The sequence below is a fragment of the Cydia strobilella genome, chromosome 13 (genome assembly GCF_947568885.1).
Source record: "Cydia strobilella chromosome 13, ilCydStro3.1, whole genome shotgun sequence".
Classification (NCBI taxonomy): Eukaryota; Metazoa; Arthropoda; class Insecta; order Lepidoptera; family Tortricidae; genus Cydia; species Cydia strobilella.
In genome coordinates, this window is record NC_086053.1 from 10,076,349 (window position 1) to 10,098,293 (window position 21,945).

At 36.3% G+C, this 21,945-nt stretch overlaps 1 protein-coding gene and 1 long non-coding RNA gene across 10 annotated transcripts in view; one reads left to right on the forward strand and one right to left on the reverse strand.

The window, feature by feature from the left end:
- LOC134746706 (uncharacterized) overlaps window positions 1–21,945 on the forward strand; it is a 218,324-nt gene that overhangs the window by 179,210 nt on the left and 17,169 nt on the right. The gene's annotated exons all lie outside the window — the stretch shown is intronic.
- LOC134746637 (dual 3',5'-cyclic-AMP and -GMP phosphodiesterase 11-like) overlaps window positions 1–21,945 on the reverse strand; it is a 220,759-nt gene that overhangs the window by 30,709 nt on the left and 168,105 nt on the right. For all 9 annotated transcript variants that reach the window (XM_063681094.1, XM_063681091.1, XM_063681092.1 and 6 more), the window contains exons 8-10: window positions 16,882–16,989; window positions 15,382–15,519; window positions 9,296–9,406 (exon numbers count right to left, since the gene is read on the reverse strand). In XM_063681094.1, the coding sequence (XP_063537164.1) occupies window positions 9,296–9,406; window positions 15,382–15,519; window positions 16,882–16,989 (357 nt within the window). The remainder of the gene's footprint in view (window positions 1–9,295; window positions 9,407–15,381; window positions 15,520–16,881; window positions 16,990–21,945) is intronic.

Genomic DNA, 21,945 nt, shown 5'->3' on the forward strand with positions numbered 1-21,945 from the left:
AGACGTACGATACTTCTCCACTTCCCGCGTACTCCGAGATAACTCGTTATCGATGATGAATGAACTTGGGAGTTTTATGCCAAATATTTTTTCCGTATCATTTTAGCTGTAATGTTTCGTGTCTTTTAAGTAATATTCAGTAAATTTATTTTTTATGGGTTTTATAATATTTTGATACTATGAGTTGTTACAGTATTCAATGATCAATATAAAAGGGAAACTTTTAAATGTTACTCCACTCAACTTTCTCTAATCAAAAAGAGCTGTAATTGTAACGTTCACATATGCCACTTACGACTGTAAAATCTTCGTATTTTCACGGAAACGCACGAACGTACGTTATGCTATTTCAGTCAGTCTCAGTACAAAAAGCAGCATGACAAATACGACGACAAAGGATTGTTTACTACATCTCGACTATTAAATAAATAAATAAATAACTATTATAGGACATTCTTACACAGATTGACTAAGTCCCACGGTAAGCCCAAGGAGGCTTGTGTTATGGGTATTCAGACAACGATCTATATAATATATAAATACTTAAATACATAGAAAACACCCATGACTCAGGAACAAATATCTGTGCTCATCACACAAATAAATGCCCTTACCGGGATTCGAACCCAGGACCATCGGCTTCACAGGCAGGGTCACTATCCACTAGGCCAGACCGGTCGTCGTACTATTGTCAGTTACATGCAGCATACATATGCGACAGAAGGCGCCTGCTCTATAAGACTGCGTCCGTCATAGCCAATGAGGGGTTTGGTGATAATTCGTAAAGATAAGCCAAGTAGAAGCAACATAGCATGGTAAATTAGCTGGAGAGAAAGACACTACGTACGTTTATGTTAAAACATAGTTTTTATTATTCAATGACTCAGTCTTGTTTTGGGTATTCTTTTTAACACTACCTAAAACAAATAATATTAAATAATATCGGCGCTTGCAAATTTAAGGGTTAATTTGAAAAATAATTTACAGTTTAAAACTATAATTAGCTTTAAATTTTGTACCTACCAGGGGTACTACATATGATATAGATATGCGCATATAAACGCGTTGTATTTTCGACCTTTTTTGAGAGTCGGTAAAATACACAACAAAGTTGAATACTGTACTATTTAAACTATGTAAACACTTTCAAGTATTCAAACATTTACATTACTCACGAATTTGACAAACCAAGAATAGAGAAAGATGACAAAAGAAGTTCAAACTAACTCCATGTTTACTTAGTAACTCTTACTGAAATACATTTATTGCCCCTAAAATATTTAAAGCTTGATTCTATGTCAATTAAATAGTAACCAGAACGATTTCTAAGTAATTTTCTACATTGGTTCGTTGATTATTGTTGAGAAACAATCATCATTCACGAGTTATATTCCATGAAATACATTTATTGCCCCTAAAATATTTAAAGCTTGATTCTATGTCAATTAAATAGTAACCAGAACGATTTTTAAGTAATTTTCTACATTGGTTCGTTGATTATTGTTGAGAAACAATCATCATTCACGAGTTATATTCCATATCGCGAAACGCTAACTAAAAATGTCTCCGTGCTTTCGGTGCGAATCACGGGCAGTTGAGTAGGTACTTACATCACGATATCACACGGAAAATATAAAAATGCATCAATACAGGAGAAATGTAATAACAAACTCACACTACGATTTGTATGCAAAACCAAATAAATGCGGTCTAGGTATTTGGGACTCTCGATACTTAAGTATAGGTTTCAATTTCAATCCACAACAGAAATTTATATCTCCGCCTTTGAGTCGGGATCCGCCGGTATCGGTATTCTACAGAGGAAATCGGAGACTTAAATTTTTCAAGACGGTTAAGGTTTCGCTGTTTATATGTATCCAGCATAGTCTCCAATACCTATTGAAATTATGTATTCATAAAAAAATATGTATATGGCAGATGTCTCTGCGAAATAACATTGCATTCCATTCAGAGGCAGTTATTGAGCGTTTCGTGGAAACAGAATAAGATATTTAATATACATTCGCACCCTCGGAGCTAAAAGTGGAATAAGCCACATTCCCTTAATAGTTGAAATAATTACACCGACAACGACGTTTCGAAAACAAACGTATTGTGGTAACTACCAGAGCGAAAAAGAGGGTGATGAAGGATTAATGACGTAAAGTAACAATGAAAAATTAACAGTGATCTGTTATCAAGAAGAACTGTGACTCGTCACATAAGAATTTGAAATCTCTACAAAATTACTTTCACGTCTTGGTCCCTATTACTATTTCTATTTTTTTTTGTTAGTTTAGGCGCGTAATTCCGTCAATATAGAGGTATCTTTGTGACACGGAGTGTTAAACGTCATGGAGAGTAACAAATATCGTTGTCAGTACTCAGTGCCGGATTAGCCACGAAGCAAGAGTAGCAAATGCTACGGGCCCCGCGCAACAACGTTTTCTGACCATAAAAAAGTAGGTATTATTTATATATTAGATTTAGTCACAATTACTAAGAAGAAAATATTTGCATCAAAGTGATCAACTATAATTTTATTTTTCTATCTGCTGGTCATACCAAAAATAATGTTTCGCACCGCACTACACGCAAGTTGGCAATACTGCTAAACAAAACGGGGAATTCCCTAATATTTCCCTAACATTAAAATGTGTTATAATTAATTGAGGAACCTGATGAGCCAACAACGTCTTGATCACCTCACTTTAATGAATATTGAACATGATTTACTTCGAGAAATCGATAAAGACCGTATCGTTAATTATGGGTACAACTTTACTTAGCCGCTTTTTTTTGGTACCATATTTTTATTTAAAAATTACACATGTGTTTAATTAGTGCTTTAATAAGGTACACATTAACATTCGTCCTGGGAGTTACACGTAAAGTAAAGGATATAACACGGTAACAATAACGATTTTGGACAAATACTAACCAAAAAAAATACGGTTTACGAACAAGACGATATTAGCCAAAAAAACCGTACTATGTAAACAGCAATTACACATGATTCGTAAAGCGAAACATCTGGGCATAGTGTAACAATTTCTTTTAGTAAAAAAAAAGTAATAGACCTGTGCATGGTGGCCTTTTATAGAATATGGCATGTTTGTTACGACAACTCCGATTTTGATATCCAATATAACTATCATGGAGTGTTTCTATCGACCTGCTCTTGTCGTGGTTCAACGCCATGAATGTCCGTTAGGCTTTGGTTTTTGGTAGATTATTTTAGCTGTCTCCCTCGTTCCTCTTGGGTCAGAAATTGACGGGAATCCAAAATGTTGCGTAAAATGTCGTTTTTATGTAAAAATAAAAAATCACCACATTTATTCTGTGGATGCTCATATTAACCTTGTGTTTCTATAAATCGTACCAAGGAGTCGGTGAAATAGTCTCAAATTCAGCTGGATAGGCTTGGCCAAATTATATTTGCTAGACAATATTGAAAGCTTCATAATGTCCCTAAAATAAAAAAATGTAAAACCTTCTTATATCAGATATGGCGTAAAAATACCCTCAGATCATACCCTAAGAACATAGTAATACAAAATAATACACATGTAAATAGTTAGACCAGGTTTACGCCCCATAATTAACGATACGGTTTTTATCAACAGCATTATTTATAAATTTGCCCAAGTTCAATCAAGAAAAGTTTGTTTGTAACAATTTTGTTTTATTTCATACCATAAACTCGATAAGTACCTAACCTAAATAAAACAGTCTAAGGGCCCCTTGATAAAATTTGCTACAGGCCCCGCGCTGGCTTAATCCGGCACTGTCAGTAACTAAGTCACGGTGATTTTTAGACACCGGAACGAATTTCTCGTCTCTAAACCACCGCCCCGTTAATGGTGCCGCGACATCCACAAATGTGAAATGAAATGTGTACCCCTAATACATAATAACAAGCAATCTCTCTGTATTTACGTATTCACTTCAACGCTTTCAACGAAAATGTACCTTTTAATTAACGTTCTACTGTTCTGAAATGTTTAGCAATCTGAACACACATTATAAAAGAAAATGTGCCGTGTTAATTCAAGAAATATCTGGGAGACCGAGCTTTGCTCGGAAAACATATAAAAACTCAAATATGCGCGTTTTCCCAGAGATAAGACCTAGCTAGATCGATTTTTCGCCCCCGAAAACCCCCATATAGCAAATTTCATCGAAATCGCTAGAGCTGTATCCGAGATCCCTGAAAGAATTGGGCCAGCAGTGGACATCTTTCGGCTGATATGACGATTGCTCGTTTAAAGGTATAAGATAATAAACTCGCGGTAGTCGGTACGAATCTTTTGGTATTACTACTCTATTATTACGATAAAAAACATAACATTAATCATGCATCTGGATCATTGGCATTATATAATATTAAATAGAATTGGCATTATATAAGATTACAATAAAAATGCATGGCTGTTTTGATATTTGTAAGATTCTTTATTGTCTCACTATTAAAACTTGTCAGGTATAAATATTTTTCCGTATTTCTTTCTTTCAAGCACGTGCATAAAACCCCTGAAAAACTCGCATTTCCTGTGTCCATTTTGACTGTTAAATTTAATGCTTTTGACAAAATAAGCGCTCTAATTAAGAATAACTCCAAGAGACAGCGGATTTTTTCCTGACGTCGGGAATTTTGAATACTTGTCAGGCTGCATTAGCAGCAAGTGTACAAAACTGTGAAGATTTTTGGATAAACGAGTAAAACTGATCATGAATACTGATGAGGATGATATTTGGATATTGTGGGGGTATTTCTTGGCCACATAAACTTAAGGATGACTCACGTTAGACCTTCGGAGCTTCCGGCGCTTATTTTTCTATGACATGACTGGTGATCACGTGATGCTTTCCATAGGAAACGAAGCAACGGAAGCTCCGGCCCGGTCACGGCCCGGTCTAACGTGAGTCATCCTTTAATGTGTTTTTTGACACGCCAATTAATTGTATTAATACTGCATATAAGCAATTTTGTCTGCACTTTAGAATTTTATATCTTGGGAACCACACCCACCGGGAGTTAAAGTGAGATTACGTTTTTAAATCCACGGATGGCGTCGACGTTCCAAATTAGCGTTTGCATAAAACGTGTAGGAAGAATAATGTTTATGCTAATTTAAATACCGAAAAGAATATGTTTGCGTCGAAAAAGTCAAGGACAGGGGAGAGTTATGGCGTAACCTAATCCGGGTGCGGACTTCTGATTTACAAAGTAACAGAGCTGACAGCACATGCTCACAATAAAATTAGGTTGCATAGAGCGATTTTGTATCAGAGTATTTATTTAAGTGACAAGCGTCGAAATATAGTTTTTAATACAGTTGCTCAAAAAGTGCTACTTTTCGTGGCTGTTTAGCGTGCGGAAAGTTGGTTTTCGCGAACTAGTGCTTTTTACTTTTCCATTTTTTTTTAAATTTATACTTGTTCCAATTCATGACTACTTCTACTTATTGATGAGTGTTAATATTAGTTTCCTTTAAACGTCGTAATCAATATAAAAACCTACTGTTAATGTAAGAATACGAAAAATATGCATATTTCATATTTTATTACTTACCTCTTCATCATTATATGTATTATAACACGTTTATTTTTTTATGTTGAAAAACCGTTCTTAATAAGTTGTCTGAATGGAACGGAACACCTGTCAAAGAAGAGGCATTTTTTTTCTTACTGCAAGAATGTTTTAAGTTTCCAAAGGCAACATTCGATATTGTTTTTATACATATAAGATACACAAATAATCGTAAATAACGATATTTAGGTAATAATAGTACAATGTTTTATATTTACAATTGTTTCTGTCTTATAGAACATACATTTGAAAAAAAAAACCTTTCATTGAAGTGGGTTCAATAATAATAACAAAATCCATTCTAGTCGAATAAAAGCAAAAAAACACCTCTTCATAATGTCAATGTCAATGATGTCACAGAATTAATAATATAAAAGTTTCGAATTTCTTGTTGTTTTTCTTATTTTTTCGCAACTGTATTAAAAAACGTCGTTCGATAAACGTGCGGAAATGTCATTCTTCACTCGTCCCGAGTCTTGCCACTCGCCTACGGCTCGTGCCAAGATATCTCGGTACTCGTGAAGTAACGACATGATTTCCGCACTAGCATCGAAATGTACTATTAATTTTGAACCATAGGACATGGAGAAAAATATAGCAACTAAAAAAAAAGCTGTTAGTAAAAGCTGTTCAATATTCACCATTTTGGTCCTTTATTTTCCGGTCTCAATTATTTATTAATCTATTATGTACGAGCCCCGATGCATATGTTTTCGTCTAGTCAGACCATTTTTTGAGGTTCTCGCGTTTGTACAAAAATAATGTTGAAGTTTAAAAATCACTAACATTTAATGCTAATGCTAATGTAGTTTAATTCTATATAGTAATATTATCCAATAACTAAATCCAAATACAAGAAATACCGTTTGTACTAAAAGAAAAAAAATAACGATTTTTTATTTTTTATTTGACGGGTAGGAATATAACAGATGTGAAAAGGGCTATTACTAGGGAAAGCAACACGGCTCTACCAATGTACTGACAATTTTGTTTCGAGTCCATACATGCAGCAGTGCTATAGGAGAGGACAATATGATTTTCACATCACCTATTCGAAAAGGAAACTTTTCTTCCCTGCTAGGAGGGATCAAAGTGGCACTTTTCTGTGCAAGGACATTTTGTTGCCAGTATGAAATATTGACACAAAGACATATGAAATTAGTATGCATATAATCGATTACAATTTCTTTATAATCGATTACGTGCATACAATTTTCTAAATTAAATAATATTTTGTTGTAATTGTAAACAATAAATGTAATTAGCATATTTTAAATTAATAAATAGCATATTTAAATTAAGTAAATTAATTAATTAGCGTAATATTTACAAAGAAACGTAAAAAACATTAGTTTAATAATTTAATTTTTATTTTGAAGTTTTAGGTCTCCTTAAACGCAGCCATACTTGTCTATGCAATTTAAAAAGTTTTGTACAAATATTTCACAAAGCATAATTATGCGGTTCTGTAACAATACAACAAATATTAACAATACAACAAGTATTTACAAATGTATACACAAGTATACATTTGTAAATACTTAGTTTAAATCAATAACTTTATAATAATAAATATAAGTGATATCAGTGTTCTTCCGAAGATTTGGTTCAAAGGGGTAAGAGCTAATTTGTTACCAACTTCCCAGATAATTCTACAAAAATAATGTACTTGATTTTCATTGTATCATTTTAGTTGTTTGCTGCTCTTTGAAAAGATATTAGGTACATAATTATGTGCTGTAGGTACTTTTAATTTGTCAGTACAGTCACGTCTGAAAATATCGATACGGACAAAGTGCCAGAAGTATGTACCTATACAAAGGTCGTGTATACATATTTTTGGCACTTTGTCCGTATCAATCTTTGCTTAAAATAATAATGTTTTGAAACCTAATATATGTATAATAATAAAAATACATTATTTTCGTTTCAGCGAACGGTCTCATAGCGAAGAGTCTCGACCAACACCTTGAGAGACTCTCGCTAGGTGGTTGGATCAAGGGTCAGATGCAGAAGGCGGTGATCTTGGACACGGCGCGGATAGTCCGCCGGTTCCTCTCTCTGCGGCCCTGACCACCGGCAGCTTGGGCCCTGCCCCGCTGCTGGCGGCACCCTAGGTTAGGTTTTTTATAATTTGTTTATATGTATTTTGTATTGTTTTGTAAGTGTTTTTATATTTTACTTTTATATGCATATTATAAAAAACCTAACATGAGAAAAATAATAAATAAAGAAAATACTAATATATGTATGTGTTTTCCTCATAGTTGATGTGAAAAGCAGTATGTGTCACATGGTAGCAAAATTATTTTCACCTTGGGCGTTAACACTTGAATCCCTCACTACGCTCAGGATTCTATGTTAGAATCCCTCGCTACGCTCAGGATTCTATTATAGAATCCTTCGCTTCGTTTAGGATTCAATTGTACGCCCTCGCCGTAAATATGGCATTTTGATCCCTTGTGACACAATCTACTATTGGAGAACGTTTATGAAAAGTACATTTTTTTAACAATAAGAGTCTCATGCAATTTTATTATACGATCAAAATAAACTGGATTAAACATTACTATTACGGTTCCCATTACTGGGTCATTTTATCTTCACGTGTAAAATTTATTAGAATAAACAAAATTGTTGTGTGGAACTAGACTAACTAATTTGCATCGGGGCTCGTAGTGTTTTAGGTGAAATAATAGAATTGGCCGGAATTATGACTGCGAATGTATAGGCAGAGGTTAAACGTAAAAAAGTGGTTGTATTAATTTGTTTCGAACAAGTATTCCTCTAATAGTTTGATGAAAACAGTTTTAATAAAATTCATTTAATTCAAGTGGACTTTTCCGTGTACAGTTCTTCTACTGATGCCGCTTTATTCATACATATGTAGAAAAGTTACAAACAAAAACAATAAAACATTAGTAATAAAACATTACATGGACACCTTACAAAGAGCAATTAAAAACTGTTTCTTTTTATAATATGAAATCCGTATTCCAAATACGCAAATCCGTTTTTATTTAATTATGTCACATACCTACATAATTTATGTATAGGTACAAGCCTTTTATTTCGCAATGCTACATGGGATTGTTTTCATTCAGGAAAAGGGTCTGCCCCGGGGCGGCTACTCGGCTACTAATTACAGAGCCAGACCAGGCATACTATGGAAACATTTATCTCGTAAAATGTTTCACCTGTTAGTCAATTTTATGTCCGTCACGTTCAAACTTGAAAACTGGATGCATAAAGTTTTATTAGAGTTGGTGAAAAGCGGGGGTCGGAAAAACCGGTAAAGTCTGTTTTTAATAAGGGTTATTCGATTTTTAAGATATTTCTGTGTTTTTAAACAATTAATTACATAGACTAAGGCTAGTAAATATAAATCTTAAAATATAAACTGAGAAGGGTATTATTTAAAAAAAACCGGACAAGTGCAAGTCGGACTCGCCCACCGAGGGTTCCGTACATTTTAGTATTTGTTGTTATAACGGCAACAGAAATACATCATCTGTAAAAATTTCAACTGTAGCTATCACGGTTCATGAGATACAGCCTAGTGACAGACAGACGGACAGCGGAGTCTTAGTAATAGGGTCCCGTTTTTACCCTTTGGGTACGGAACCCTAAAAAACGGATTCTCCCTGGTAGAAGGCACGATGTCAAGAAGTCTGCTACTGCAATCAAATGATGGACTCTTACCTGTACTCGTTGACACCTTATGAGGCTCTGCGTGTGCGTGAGTATCCTGAGCACCATGTGCTCTATGGTGCTCTGTTCCTCGAACACCATGCGCGCCAGGTCGAGCAGCACCTGGTCAATAATAACATAACATTTGTGTTGAGACAATTCTTAAAAGCATGCTAATCAATTTGATTCCACGGACGGTTTTGTATTGTATAAATATATGATGATCGATGGACCCAATCGATTTTAGAAAGAAGAGCAAAAACAAATATTCGATATATTATAAGAGTAACTGCAAGCCATCGGACGATGCGAGAATTTCACTCGCTTTGTCTCGAACGCCACGATCGGACATGACTGCAAACTTCGAAGCATGAAACGTCATGTGCTCAAACCGATTCGGCGTCGTTAAGAAGGATTTTAAGGGCTGTAATAGACACACTATATTAGACAGCTTAATGATAGCCAGCAACGGACTGTTTGAGTAAGTAGAATCTAGTTACAAAAATTACCTATAAAACATCTACAAGTACAAAAAGGTATATTTACACGCGTCTAAGACTCTAACAATATAGTCGTGTAACGGTATTTTTCTCAAACATGCAATGCAATATTGATATTATGTTCTTCATATTAGGCTGGGACGTATCACGTCTCGGGAGCGGCTAGACGAGAGGTATTTAATGAAATTTCATACAAAGTTGCAGGCCTAGGCCGGGAAGTGGCTCTTTTTAGATTTCCATTTTACATATATTTGTGATACAGCATTATGTCATTCAGCCATAAAAAAAACTATATGATGAACCAAAGAGACTCACTTAGAGATAAATTTAAGGAAGTTGACATAATGACAGTGCACTGTCAATATATTTATGAGAATATTCTGTATGTACAATGTACATAATAAAAACATTGCCAGTTTTAAGAAAAACTGTGACATACATAACATTAATACTAGAAATAAGCATAAGCTTGCAGTACCCTTCACTCGGCTCCATAAAATTAAAAAATCATTCATGGGTAACTGTGTAAGATTTTATAATAAACTTCCAAATATCATCACTGAATTATCTGTTAATATTTATTTAAAAAATATGTAAAACGTAAACATCTCTAAAGCCTATTATAGCACACAAGACTACATGAATGATGAAACACCGTGGGATTGTGATTGAAAATAATAAATTATTTATTATTGTGTTAATAATGATGAAATTGATAATTCAATGAATACCTATAGGTATATTAGGTAATCCGTATTTTTTGACATTTAGATTTTTATTCTAGAAAGTTTCTAGACTAGTATTTTTTTATACAATTTTGGTGTTTGACGATCCTTTTGTGAATTCTTGTTATTAAGTTTAACATATCTATAATAATTCAATGTTTTTAAGAATAATAATAACTGCATCAATAAATTGCTCTGATATTTAGATTAAGGTAATATTTAAAACTTGACAATTTAAAAGTGCTTGTTGCTAGGCCTATTTGAATAAAGAATATATTGACTCTTGACTCTATAAGCAATATTTTTGGTTCGTTATGACATTCTGATTTCTAACTGTTTTGTTTTTCTTTTTTGTTGTATTTTTAGTAATTATTAGGGGTATAAAAGAAGAACACAAATTTGATTTTTTTAAATCACATTTTCGTTCTCCTTAACTACCCCACGCACTGAATACCTATCACATTAGGAGTATTAGGACATGAAACAATCATCATCATTACCATTTATTTATTATTATCTCAGTGTATGTTTGAGAAAAGCACTATACATACCTCGGCGTGAAAAGGGGTTGTCTGCCTAATAACTATGTGTATTCAGCCGGGCCGGCAACACCTTACTTCCCGGCCTCTGTAGTAACTAGTAATGTACTATTTGTGAACTCGACCGTACTCGTAGGGAGAACCTTACCTAGTTGCGCTTCACCTCGAGCTGCGACCGCTCGTACAGCTACGCGTTCCGCAGCCCGATGCCGTAGAACTGGAGGTACGATGTCACGTTACTCCCTCCTCCACGTATATTGGAGGAGTGAGTAACGGAGCTGGGAGTGAGGAGGTAGAAAGGAAAAGATAGATATAACAGGGGTAGGTTCTTTATTTAACGGCTATTGTCTAAATATGACACGCTACAGATGGTTTAAATTACAAAAAGAATAAAATAAAGTTTATAGTCGCGCTAATAGCACGTGCAAGGCAGGAGCACGCACACGGATAGGCGCGCTGATAGCACGCGCAAGGTGAGGCGCGCTGGTAGCACGCGCACAGTAAGGCGCGCAGATAGCACGCGCAAAGGTAAGGCGCGCAGATAGCACGCGCAAGGTGAGGCGCGCTGGTAGCACGCGCACAGTAAGGCGCGCAGATAGCACGCGCAAGAGTAAGGCACGCAGATAGCACGCGCAAAGGTAAGGCGCGCAGATAGCACGCGCAAAGGTGAGGCGTGCTGGCAGCACGCGCACAGTAAGGCGCGCTGGTAGCACGCGCACGGTAAGGCTCGCTGGGTAAGGCGCGCTGATAGCGCGCGCACGGTAAGGCGCGCTGGGTAAGGCGCGCTGATAAGCACGCTCTTCAAAGAGGCGAGGCGCAGTGACAACACGCGCCTGTTGAGGCGAGGCGCGCCGATAGCGGGCGAGGCGCGGTGACAGCACGCGCCTGTTGAGGCGAGGCGCGCCGATAGCGCGCGCCTAGGAGACGAGGCGCTCCGCTAGAGCAACTGCAAAGCACCACCGGACTTGGGTGCGTGCAGAGAGCGCCAGACTTCGCCAGGAACACAGGTAACCTTTAAGGAGCGCGATCGAGGGTTTCTTGATGGTGCGGGGCCTGGCTTGGCCCCGCACGGACCCTTACAACTGATGTTCCTTTGTTGGGAACTAGAAGCAAACTGAATTCAGATGTCCGCTGGGCCGCTTATATAGCTAGCAATAACATTTTCTAGAATTCTTCTTTACTTCGTTATTAATTTTGAAAATATTTGAAAATATTTGTTCACCAGTAACAATTTTTAGGTAAAATTTAGAACAAACTACTTGAAAACTATACGACCTAAACTTCATGCTAAAGAATTTAGAGTAAATTATTAGTTTGACGGATTATGTCAAAACAAAGAAACAAATATGTCAAGGAAAATTTATAGTGAATTTTAGGTCGATTAGCTTTGAAATCATTATAAAAACATGAAGTGATTAGAAAAACAGCAAGGTAAGTAACCGGACGGGTCAGGGCCGTATTAGGGTAGAAGGAGTTTAGGGAGAATTGGAAATGGTAGCCAGAAAGTAAAACATTTTAAATCAAAAGTTTCAGAGAGTAATTTGGAAGACGAGAATCAGACAGGAAGACAAGGCAAAAGCGTTAAGGAATTATAGCCGATTGGAGAATCCAGAGCATCAGCCCGTGGGAGTAAGGACTGGGAGTTAGGACCCAGGTATGAGATGCTACATTACCCCAAAAACCACGGAAAAAAAAACTTTGTCGTAATCTTAAACGGAAAAGTTTTTTTTTGTGAAGAGTTAAGTTTAGGGGAAAGTAAAGGAAGTAAGGTAAGTAGGTAAGTAAGTAAGTAAGTAGGTAAGTAATTAAGTGGGTAGGTAAGTCAGTAAGTCAGAAGAAAGAAAGAGCAAGCTCGTTAATGGGGATGAATAAATGGAACGAGAGGATGAGTGATATAATGGAGAAGAAGATGAATAGATCGAGGAACTTCCCTGCACTCATACATCTCCTGTCATAATCACGCATTCATAAGTCTCTGGCAAAGGAAGGGGATGTGGTTCACGCTCTATGACGCACACTCCTAAGAAGTCCTCGCTATGACCTGAGGCTTCTTTATAGAAGGGAGTAGTCAGCCGCTCCACTGGAAAAGATAATAAGATAATAATGAACGACCTAAGGCTTATTTTAAGGGAGTAGTCAGCCGCTCCGCGAAGATAAGTTTATGTACAAGTTCTAGTCGGTTTAGAGCCGACGAGAGAATAGAGAGTAGGGGTAGAACCTACTTCTAGGTTGTGGTAGGGGTAGACCTACCACAGTAGAGTAAAAAAAAGTAGTGTTTGACCATAAGGCTTATTTTTTTCTTCAGAGTTGGACTACCGCTCTGCAGGGTGAAGAAAAGAAAAAGAAGGGCACCTGGCTTATTAAGCCACCCGAGAATGAAGAAATATTTACAGATGAATACAATCACACAAAATGAAAGAAATGGAAAATGACAGTTAATGAAGAATGAAAACGAGCTTGAAGAAGGACAAAGGGGAGGAGGAGGACGGGCTGAGCTGCAAAGTAAAAGAAGTACAATTATTATAAAGTTAAAGACCTATAAAAATACATCATTAGAAATAAAAGTGATAAAAAAAGTAGCTATCTAGTCTGATTGCTATAATAAGATAATCTAAAAAACGTGCCATATTGACTAAGGAAATAGAAAATTAAACAGAAAGAGGCCGAAAAGTTATTTAAGATTTAAAGACACGGATTCTGTCTATAATTTAGAATTTAGTGGGTTAAGAAAGCCGGTAAATTTAAAAGTTGGGCGCCAAAACTGTCACGTTACTCCCTCCTCCACGTATATTGGAGGAGTGAGTAACGGAGCTGGGAGTGAGGAGGTAGAAAGGAAAAGATAGATATAACAGGGGTAGGTTCTTTATTTAACGGCTATTGTCTAAATATGACACGCTACAGATGGTTTAAATTACAAAAAGAATAAAATAAAGTTTATAGTCGCGCTAATAGCACGTGCAAGGCAGGAGCACGCACACGGATAGGCGCGCTGATAGCACGCGCAAGGTGAGGCGCGCTGGTAGCACGCGCACAGTAAGGCGCGCAGATAGCACGCGCAAAGGTAAGGCGCGCAGATAGCACGCGCAAGGTGAGGCGCGCTGGTAGCACGCGCACAGTAAGGCGCGCAGATAGCACGCGCAAGAGTAAGGCACGCAGATAGCACGCGCAAAGGTAAGGCGCGCAGATAGCACGCGCAAAGGTGAGGCGTGCTGGCAGCACGCGCACAGTAAGGCGCGCTGGTAGCACGCGCACGGTAAGGCTCGCTGGGTAAGGCGCGCTGATAGCGCGCGCACGGTAAGGCGCGCTGGGTAAGGCGCGCTGATAAGCACGCTCTTCAAAGAGGCGAGGCGCAGTGACAACACGCGCCTGTTGAGGCGAGGCGCGCCGATAGCGGGCGAGGCGCGGTGACAGCACGCGCCTGTTGAGGCGAGGCGCGCCGATAGCGCGCGCCTAGGAGACGAGGCGCTCCGCTAGAGCAACTGCAAAGCACCACCGGACTTGGGTGCGTGCAGAGAGCGCCAGACTTCGCCAGGAACACAGGTAACCTTTAAGGAGCGCGATCGAGGGTTTCTTGATGGTGCGGGGCCTGGCTTGGCCCCGCACGGACCCTTACAACTGATGTTCCTTTGTTGGGAACTAGAAGCAAACTGAATTCAGATGTCCGCTGGGCCGCTTATATAGCTAGCAATAACATTTTCTAGAATTCTTCTTTACTTCGTTATTAATTTTGAAAATATTTGAAAATATTTGTTCACCAGTAACAATTTTTAGGTAAAATTTAGAACAAACTACTTGAAAACTATACGACCTAAACTTCATGCTAAAGAATTTAGAGTAAATTATTAGTTTGACGGATTATGTCAAAACAAAGAAACAAATATGTCAAGGAAAATTTATAGTGAATTTTAGGTCGATTAGCTTTGAAATCATTATAAAAACATGAAGTGATTAGAAAAACAGCAAGGTAAGTAACCGGACGGGTCAGGGCCGTATTAGGGTAGAAGGAGTTTAGGGAGAATTGGAAATGGTAGCCAGAAAGTAAAACATTTTAAATCAAAAGTTTCAGAGAGTAATTTGGAAGACGAGAATCAGACAGGAAGACAAGGCAAAAGCGTTAAGGAATTATAGCCGATTGGAGAATCCAGAGCATCAGCCCGTGGGAGTAAGGACTGGGAGTTAGGACCCAGGTATGAGATGCTACAACGACACGAACACTTTCTCGTCGTTCGCTGTGAACGGGCCGTCGTTCAGCTTGTTTATCACCTGAAGAAAACACGACCAGCAATGGACTGAGAGAGAGTAGAATGTAGTTGTGCTTGTAGCGAGAACCTTACCTGGTTGCGCTTCACCTCCAGTTGCGACCGTTCGTACAGCTGCGCGTTCCGCAGCCCAATGCCGCAGAACTGGAGGTACGACGCGAACACCTTCTCGTCGTTCGCTGTGAACGGGCCGTCGTTCTGTTTGTTTATCACCTGGACGAAAGGGATATTATTTCTTTAAGAAAATAATACAACGCATGCAGTAAGTACACAATTAGGCAACATGGATGTACAATATAAATTAATGACATAAATTAAAATGACAAGATATAAGATGTAGGTACTTAACCCCTTTAGCAATAAATAATTTAAAAACACCCGGAACAGTTGCGGTATCAGTGTAGAGATGAATATGACTTCTACGAGTTAGAAACTTGGTTCAAAACGGGAAAAATATCTATATTCGGTATTTGTTCTACACTATACTCCCAGTGTGTTAATGACGTTGATTATGTATAGTCAAGGGCATAAACATATATAAATTCCCAAAGTTTCAAAACTATGTGTACACTTTCACCTTACACCTTAGGAAATAGTCGTGTTCACATATTTTTTGAGCCACTTGTCTGGATCGATATTTTTGCCTTCGACTGTACTAAGTGTTGAGTTAGTTAGAGAATAGAAGTCACTCAACATTGCCAAAATGAATGAACAAAATTTAACATTTATCAGTTTTATCACATAGACTTCAGGCCTGGCCCAACTTTTCTAATTAACCTTTTTCTCTGTGAATATATTTTTAGTCAGTGAGTGAATATTAGAATAACTCTGCTGTTGGGACCAATTATTTATTCCAGAAGTTATAAACGTTTTCAATGACTACGGTACGTAACCCTGAATAAAACCTAAATACCCTGATTAAAAGACTAAATATCAACATTATAATATAAATATAAATAGGTACCTAACCTAAACATTTTATTGAAAAAAAAAGTAAAAGGTGTATAATATTAAGAACAAAGAAGTGCTAAATATATCGGCATTCTGATTGAGGTAAGTAGGTCTTCACGCAAATCACTCCTTAAAATTGTCAAGGCCCGAAAATCAATCAGTCGAAATTCCGTCAATTATTTACGCTTTATGTAAGATTTCATTTCCCCTACGGCCACCGGCAACAGTCAGGAGCTACGAAATAATTCCAACTTCTGCTAACATTTTCAAGGGGCATAAGATTAAATATTCCAAAGTTATTTGGAACATTTAATCTTATTACGTTAAGGGCGTGGGGAACTTTTTTAATATCATCTTTTACCGAGCTTAATTTTTTCGTCCCGTCTGTTTAGTAATCACATCATAGCAATATGGTTATCAAACTTAATTTACTTATTAAGATAACCATATATATTAATTCTAAATATACAATTTTAGAAATTTACAAACGTTGCTGTGTGTGTATCCATGCATACGAAGATTAGGTAAGATATTAGGTATTATATCTTTGTTAAGAGCGCTTCTGTTCTTATATATATATAATATTAATTATCTTAGTTTATATTTTAGCCCTAGTATACCAACCTGAGCGACCCCAATAACTTCTCCATTGATGTCCTTTATAGGCATGCATAGTAACGATCTCGTCTTGTACCCTGTTTGCTGGTCGATGTCGTGGTTAAACCGTTCATCCTGTAACAAAATACAATTTGTTAATACGCGAAAACGTAGCATAAAAACACAAAGATTCGACTAATTGCTTCAGACTACCTACAAGACAAGGGTCAAGGTTTCAAAAGCTGTTAGTCGTAAGGTAACGAACGGAATGTATACGTAAAGTAGGTAGGCACGTAAAACATTTTACAGTGAGGTGCAAACTTTCATGGACACATGAACTAATATGAACTAATTCTATCATTATTTGAAGTATTTGTCATGTATTTGAAGAGTGCAAACCTCAATCCTTAGATTAGTATTCAATTTAAATCCAGTTACTGTAATGAAATACGATAAATAAATAAATAAATAAAATAAATCATAAAGTGGCCATGTAATTTTGCGGATAGCCGTATGTTGTAACGTTTATTGTTTTTCCTGATCATACAACTCTCGGTACAGTTTTTGGCAGTCAGACCCACAAAGCTTCTAAAAGCAATATTTTTTACCCATTCGGGTATAGTATAGTCGGAGAAATGAGTCAGTCGCATGAAATTATTGGTCAAGGCGCATGGAATCTTAACTTAAATATAAATAAAATAAAATAAAATAAAAAAATAAAAATCATTTATTTCAGAAAACATAGGTTCCATAATATGGTTAGTAACTCTTTACCTAAGAACTATGTTAGAATATTATTAAAAGGAAAGGAAAACTAAAATAAAATAAAATTAAAATTACAAAATAAAAACATATAAGATGCGACCACCCCCTCCGCCGCTTCATGCATCATGCAAATATACCCTCAAAGGAAAACCTAAAATGCATTTATAACGCAACATATAAATGCATTTATAACGCAACAAGTATTAGGCTATTATAATATTGGTGTTGAGCGTTGATAGGTCAAACGAATCCGAATTAAGACCCTGGGCCGACGTGTTATCAAAGTTAATCCTCATACCGCGCACAACAGACGAACAGCAACGCAATCTCACTCAACCAGCAGTACTTGCAAATAAAATTTCGCAATACTAGTACCGAGGTTTTAATAAGGATTCAAAGACCTTAGTCTTGTGGTGGAATATAATCCCTTTTAGATAGTGAGTCAAGAATATTAAGGGGGCGTAGTGCAATCGGACTGCCAGTGGCGACTGCAGACCGCAGGCCTCCATGCGAACTATTCTAAGTATTCTGATTGTTCCTATTACCAAAGAGGATATAATATTATAGAGCGGTAGTGTCATAGTAAATTTTGTAACCACAGTAAATTCACTGCCATCTATCGACATACTTTAAAACTAAAAATGAAGATTTATAAAAATACGATAAAATGTATTTAAATATGGATAAATGATTTTTTTTATTTGCATTTATTATTTTTATTATTTTGACCCATGTTCTTTTACTGATATGCGTTAAAATTGTTAAATAACAAACGAAACCGTCAACGCCATCTATCCGAGTGTAGGCCAAAGGTAGTAGCGACATCTGATCGAGAATCAAATTTTCTTGATTTTCGAGGCACGTTTTTTCCTTAGACTGTATCCATCTATTATGGAGTTATATCTATCTTTGCAATTACCAAGTGAGAGATATTTAATTTAGAAACATCAGAAATCCAAACTTACCTAAAATGTTAGTAGGTACAGAGTGAAAATCGTTATACGGAATTACGAAGTTCTCCTAAGAATCTTCAAGGAAAAAAATCTAGCTTTTATTTGCCATGCATGTCACAAGTACTTATTGGAGCTTTTCTTTTATTTTAATTATCATTCTTTTTTATCATTATCATCACCATCATCATGTATTTTAAAAAGCTTAATGTTGTTAACTAAATAAAATTTAACGACTTATTTACAAAGATCTATCAACGAACATAATGTTTAACGTTAACTTTACGTATGTTCGTTAATGCCACGGATTGTTATCGACGACAATAATTTGTTTAAAAAATCACAGCATCAGCGGGGTTTTTCATCTAAATTCAAGTCCATCGACAACGTTTATTTCGTCAGCAATTTTTTTCGTTTTACAATCGGTAAAACGGTGTTGGTCATAACACTAGGAACATGGGAGCTACCGTCCATTATACACGCCTGTCGACTGGACAGATTGGGTTTAAATCGTTGACTGAACCCATGCCGCTAATACGGAGCCAATTCCAATTGGGAATATAAGTTTCAACTTAGTGAAATGAACATTGTGAATGGGCATGCATTGAGAATACCGGACATGAGTGAATCCGGTATTCTGACATTTGAAGCATAATACTATAAAATAAAAAGGTAATTTAACTACCTAAACAAATTGACATACTTAATGGTATCGACAAATACTGCCTTTGAGAATAAATGTTTCCCATTTATGGCCCATCTTGATTCATTTCGATATTGAAATGGATACATAAAAAGCGTTAAACCCATGACACTGTCAATTTGTCTATTTCTCGTATCTTTTCCAATATAAACATCATGGAAATATTTTAGTTTCGAGGGATAAATTACATCACTAACTTTATTACATTAGAAACTTCAGCTCACTGAAAAGGACACTTAAGTTAAAAAACTTTTTTCCCTTCGCGCTCAATAGCCGTAAACCACTGCATGAAATCCGATTCGACAACAGTAACTTCGCTCCGAGAGGAATTTTATTTTCTTCCAGCGGAGAGTAAAATTTACCAATGAAACTTAGTGGGTTTGTAGAAACCAAAACCAGGAATCAGAATGAAATGTGTTCCGATTCCGTGGTTTACTTTACGACTTCAAAGTATCGTAAAAGTAAAGCGTTTCGTTCGGAGATTAAGTTTCTCTTTAAGAAACTTTAAATGATCTGACATGTTTCATGTGATGTGACATTAATATAAGTACCTATATTTACACTGGTTTGTGAAATAATGGTAAAAGTTATTTACATGCTTGACCTAATGTAATGATGTCAATTTGAGGAATATTTACTTCAATCCAACATAGGTATAACAGATAATTTATACAATTATCAGTACTATGAATGTATAACGACATAGTACGTAATATCAAATAATATACGCCACAAATAAAATCGCGTATCTGATTAGATTCTTAATTACACTGACGACAATGACAGCCTTCGTATAAAGTATAACATAATCTATTAGAAAATGAAATAATCTACTTATTTATGACGCAACGAAGCAAACTAACACGCGACGTCCATGCTCACTTGTTGAAGAATATCAAAGCGCCAGCATAAAGGAAAACGTACTTAATCAAGACCAGATTGCAAATTCAAAGTAAACCCCAGAAAATAAAGTCACAAAATCACAACACCCTCCACTAAAAGCATACTGCGCGAAACATTATTTAGTTGTTTAGTCAAATCACTGCCTCATTTACGTTATTGCTCTCTTCTCTACAACAATTTTCACACCATAAAATGTAGCAACATTATGATTGCACTTAACTTTGACATTACTAGCCTGAGTTCAACCTTATTTGTACGAGTTAGGCCTGACTTTGTTTTTCGCAAACAGCAATTTCTTTAGCACTCGTAAGTGTTAAACTTACGTCAGTTTTCTTCGCCCATTGGAGGCCGTTCTCCCCTTGAATCATAACATTTGGTCGTAGCGGTATTTTTGTCAGTCCCGTGACACGGCTCAGCTCTGATTTATCTGACGTTAAAGCGGGTTTACGTCGGCTACTGTTCAAACAAATCACGAGGCATATCGTCGAGAAGGCTGCTTTTTGGGTCATTCGCAGTTACTTGTTATACAGTCGCATTGTTCCGAGTTAGTAAAATGCATATTAAAGTAATGTGATGAACTTCCTTAACATTTGCATAAGCGAGTAAATAAAAGAGTATAATCTAAAAAAATACGGAAATTTCTAGAACCTTCGCTAATATTACCATCATAATTGGTATGGATATTTTCTTTGTCAAGGTAATCTAACTTAGGGTTTAGAAAATCCTATTAGCATAATAAGTATGAATATGTAAGTATTATGATAAAAGAGCTTTCGTTGTACACACAGAAACAATGAAGAACAAAGTAACAACATGTTATTTGAATTTTGCTAGTAAGATTATCTACACGAGAGAAGAGTCGAATAAATATAGAAAACATATTTTGCAATGGCATGATTTAAAAGGAAAAGCTTATGTATTTATAATACCTAGCTATTAGGCTACATTTTACAAATATTATAAATGTGAAAATATTCAGACAATTTGGTGAATTTAATACACATTACACAGTAAAGTCATATTTCAGTCATGAAAGATTTCATATAATTTAAATATATTTTTTAAGACTAGTCCTGAACCTGCAATATATAGTGTAACCAATGTATCATCCCAAAGCAAATAAATATAAAAATACCTACTTTCTTATTTTAACAAACTATATCAAATAACAAATACCTACCCACTGTCACACTGGCTATTCTGAATATTCTAGTCCAACTTGAATAGATACAATATTTAGCTTCAAATATGACATCTTAGTAAAAAGGTCGAACTCCGAAAACATCGTTCTTTGACTTTCTTTTTTGCTTCGGTAATATATCCTTCTGACCTTAATCGACATGTCATTCGCTTTTCCAATACGTTTTCGGTACTTGTAGGTTGTAGGCCAGACGGAGTTCTACAATAGGTACTATATCAGTTACGGACATAGTACTCCGACATTTATAGAAAAGTAGGATTAAATTGTAGGTACCCATCTTCAAAAACCGGTCAAGAGCGAGTCGAACTCGCGTTCCAAGGGTTCCGTACATTACACAATGTAAACAATGTATTTTTTATGTTTTATGTGAAACGTGAGTGAAATGTTTTTAAAAAACCCGTAGTGCTCGGATCAAAAACTAAGTAATTAAGTACGACTCACGCTTGACTGCATACTTCTAATAGGTTTTCCTGTCATCCATAGGTAAAGAACTATTTTGTGTATTTTTTTCAAAATTTTAGACCCAGTAGTTTCGGAGATAAAGGTGGGGGGGGGGGAATGGTAATTTT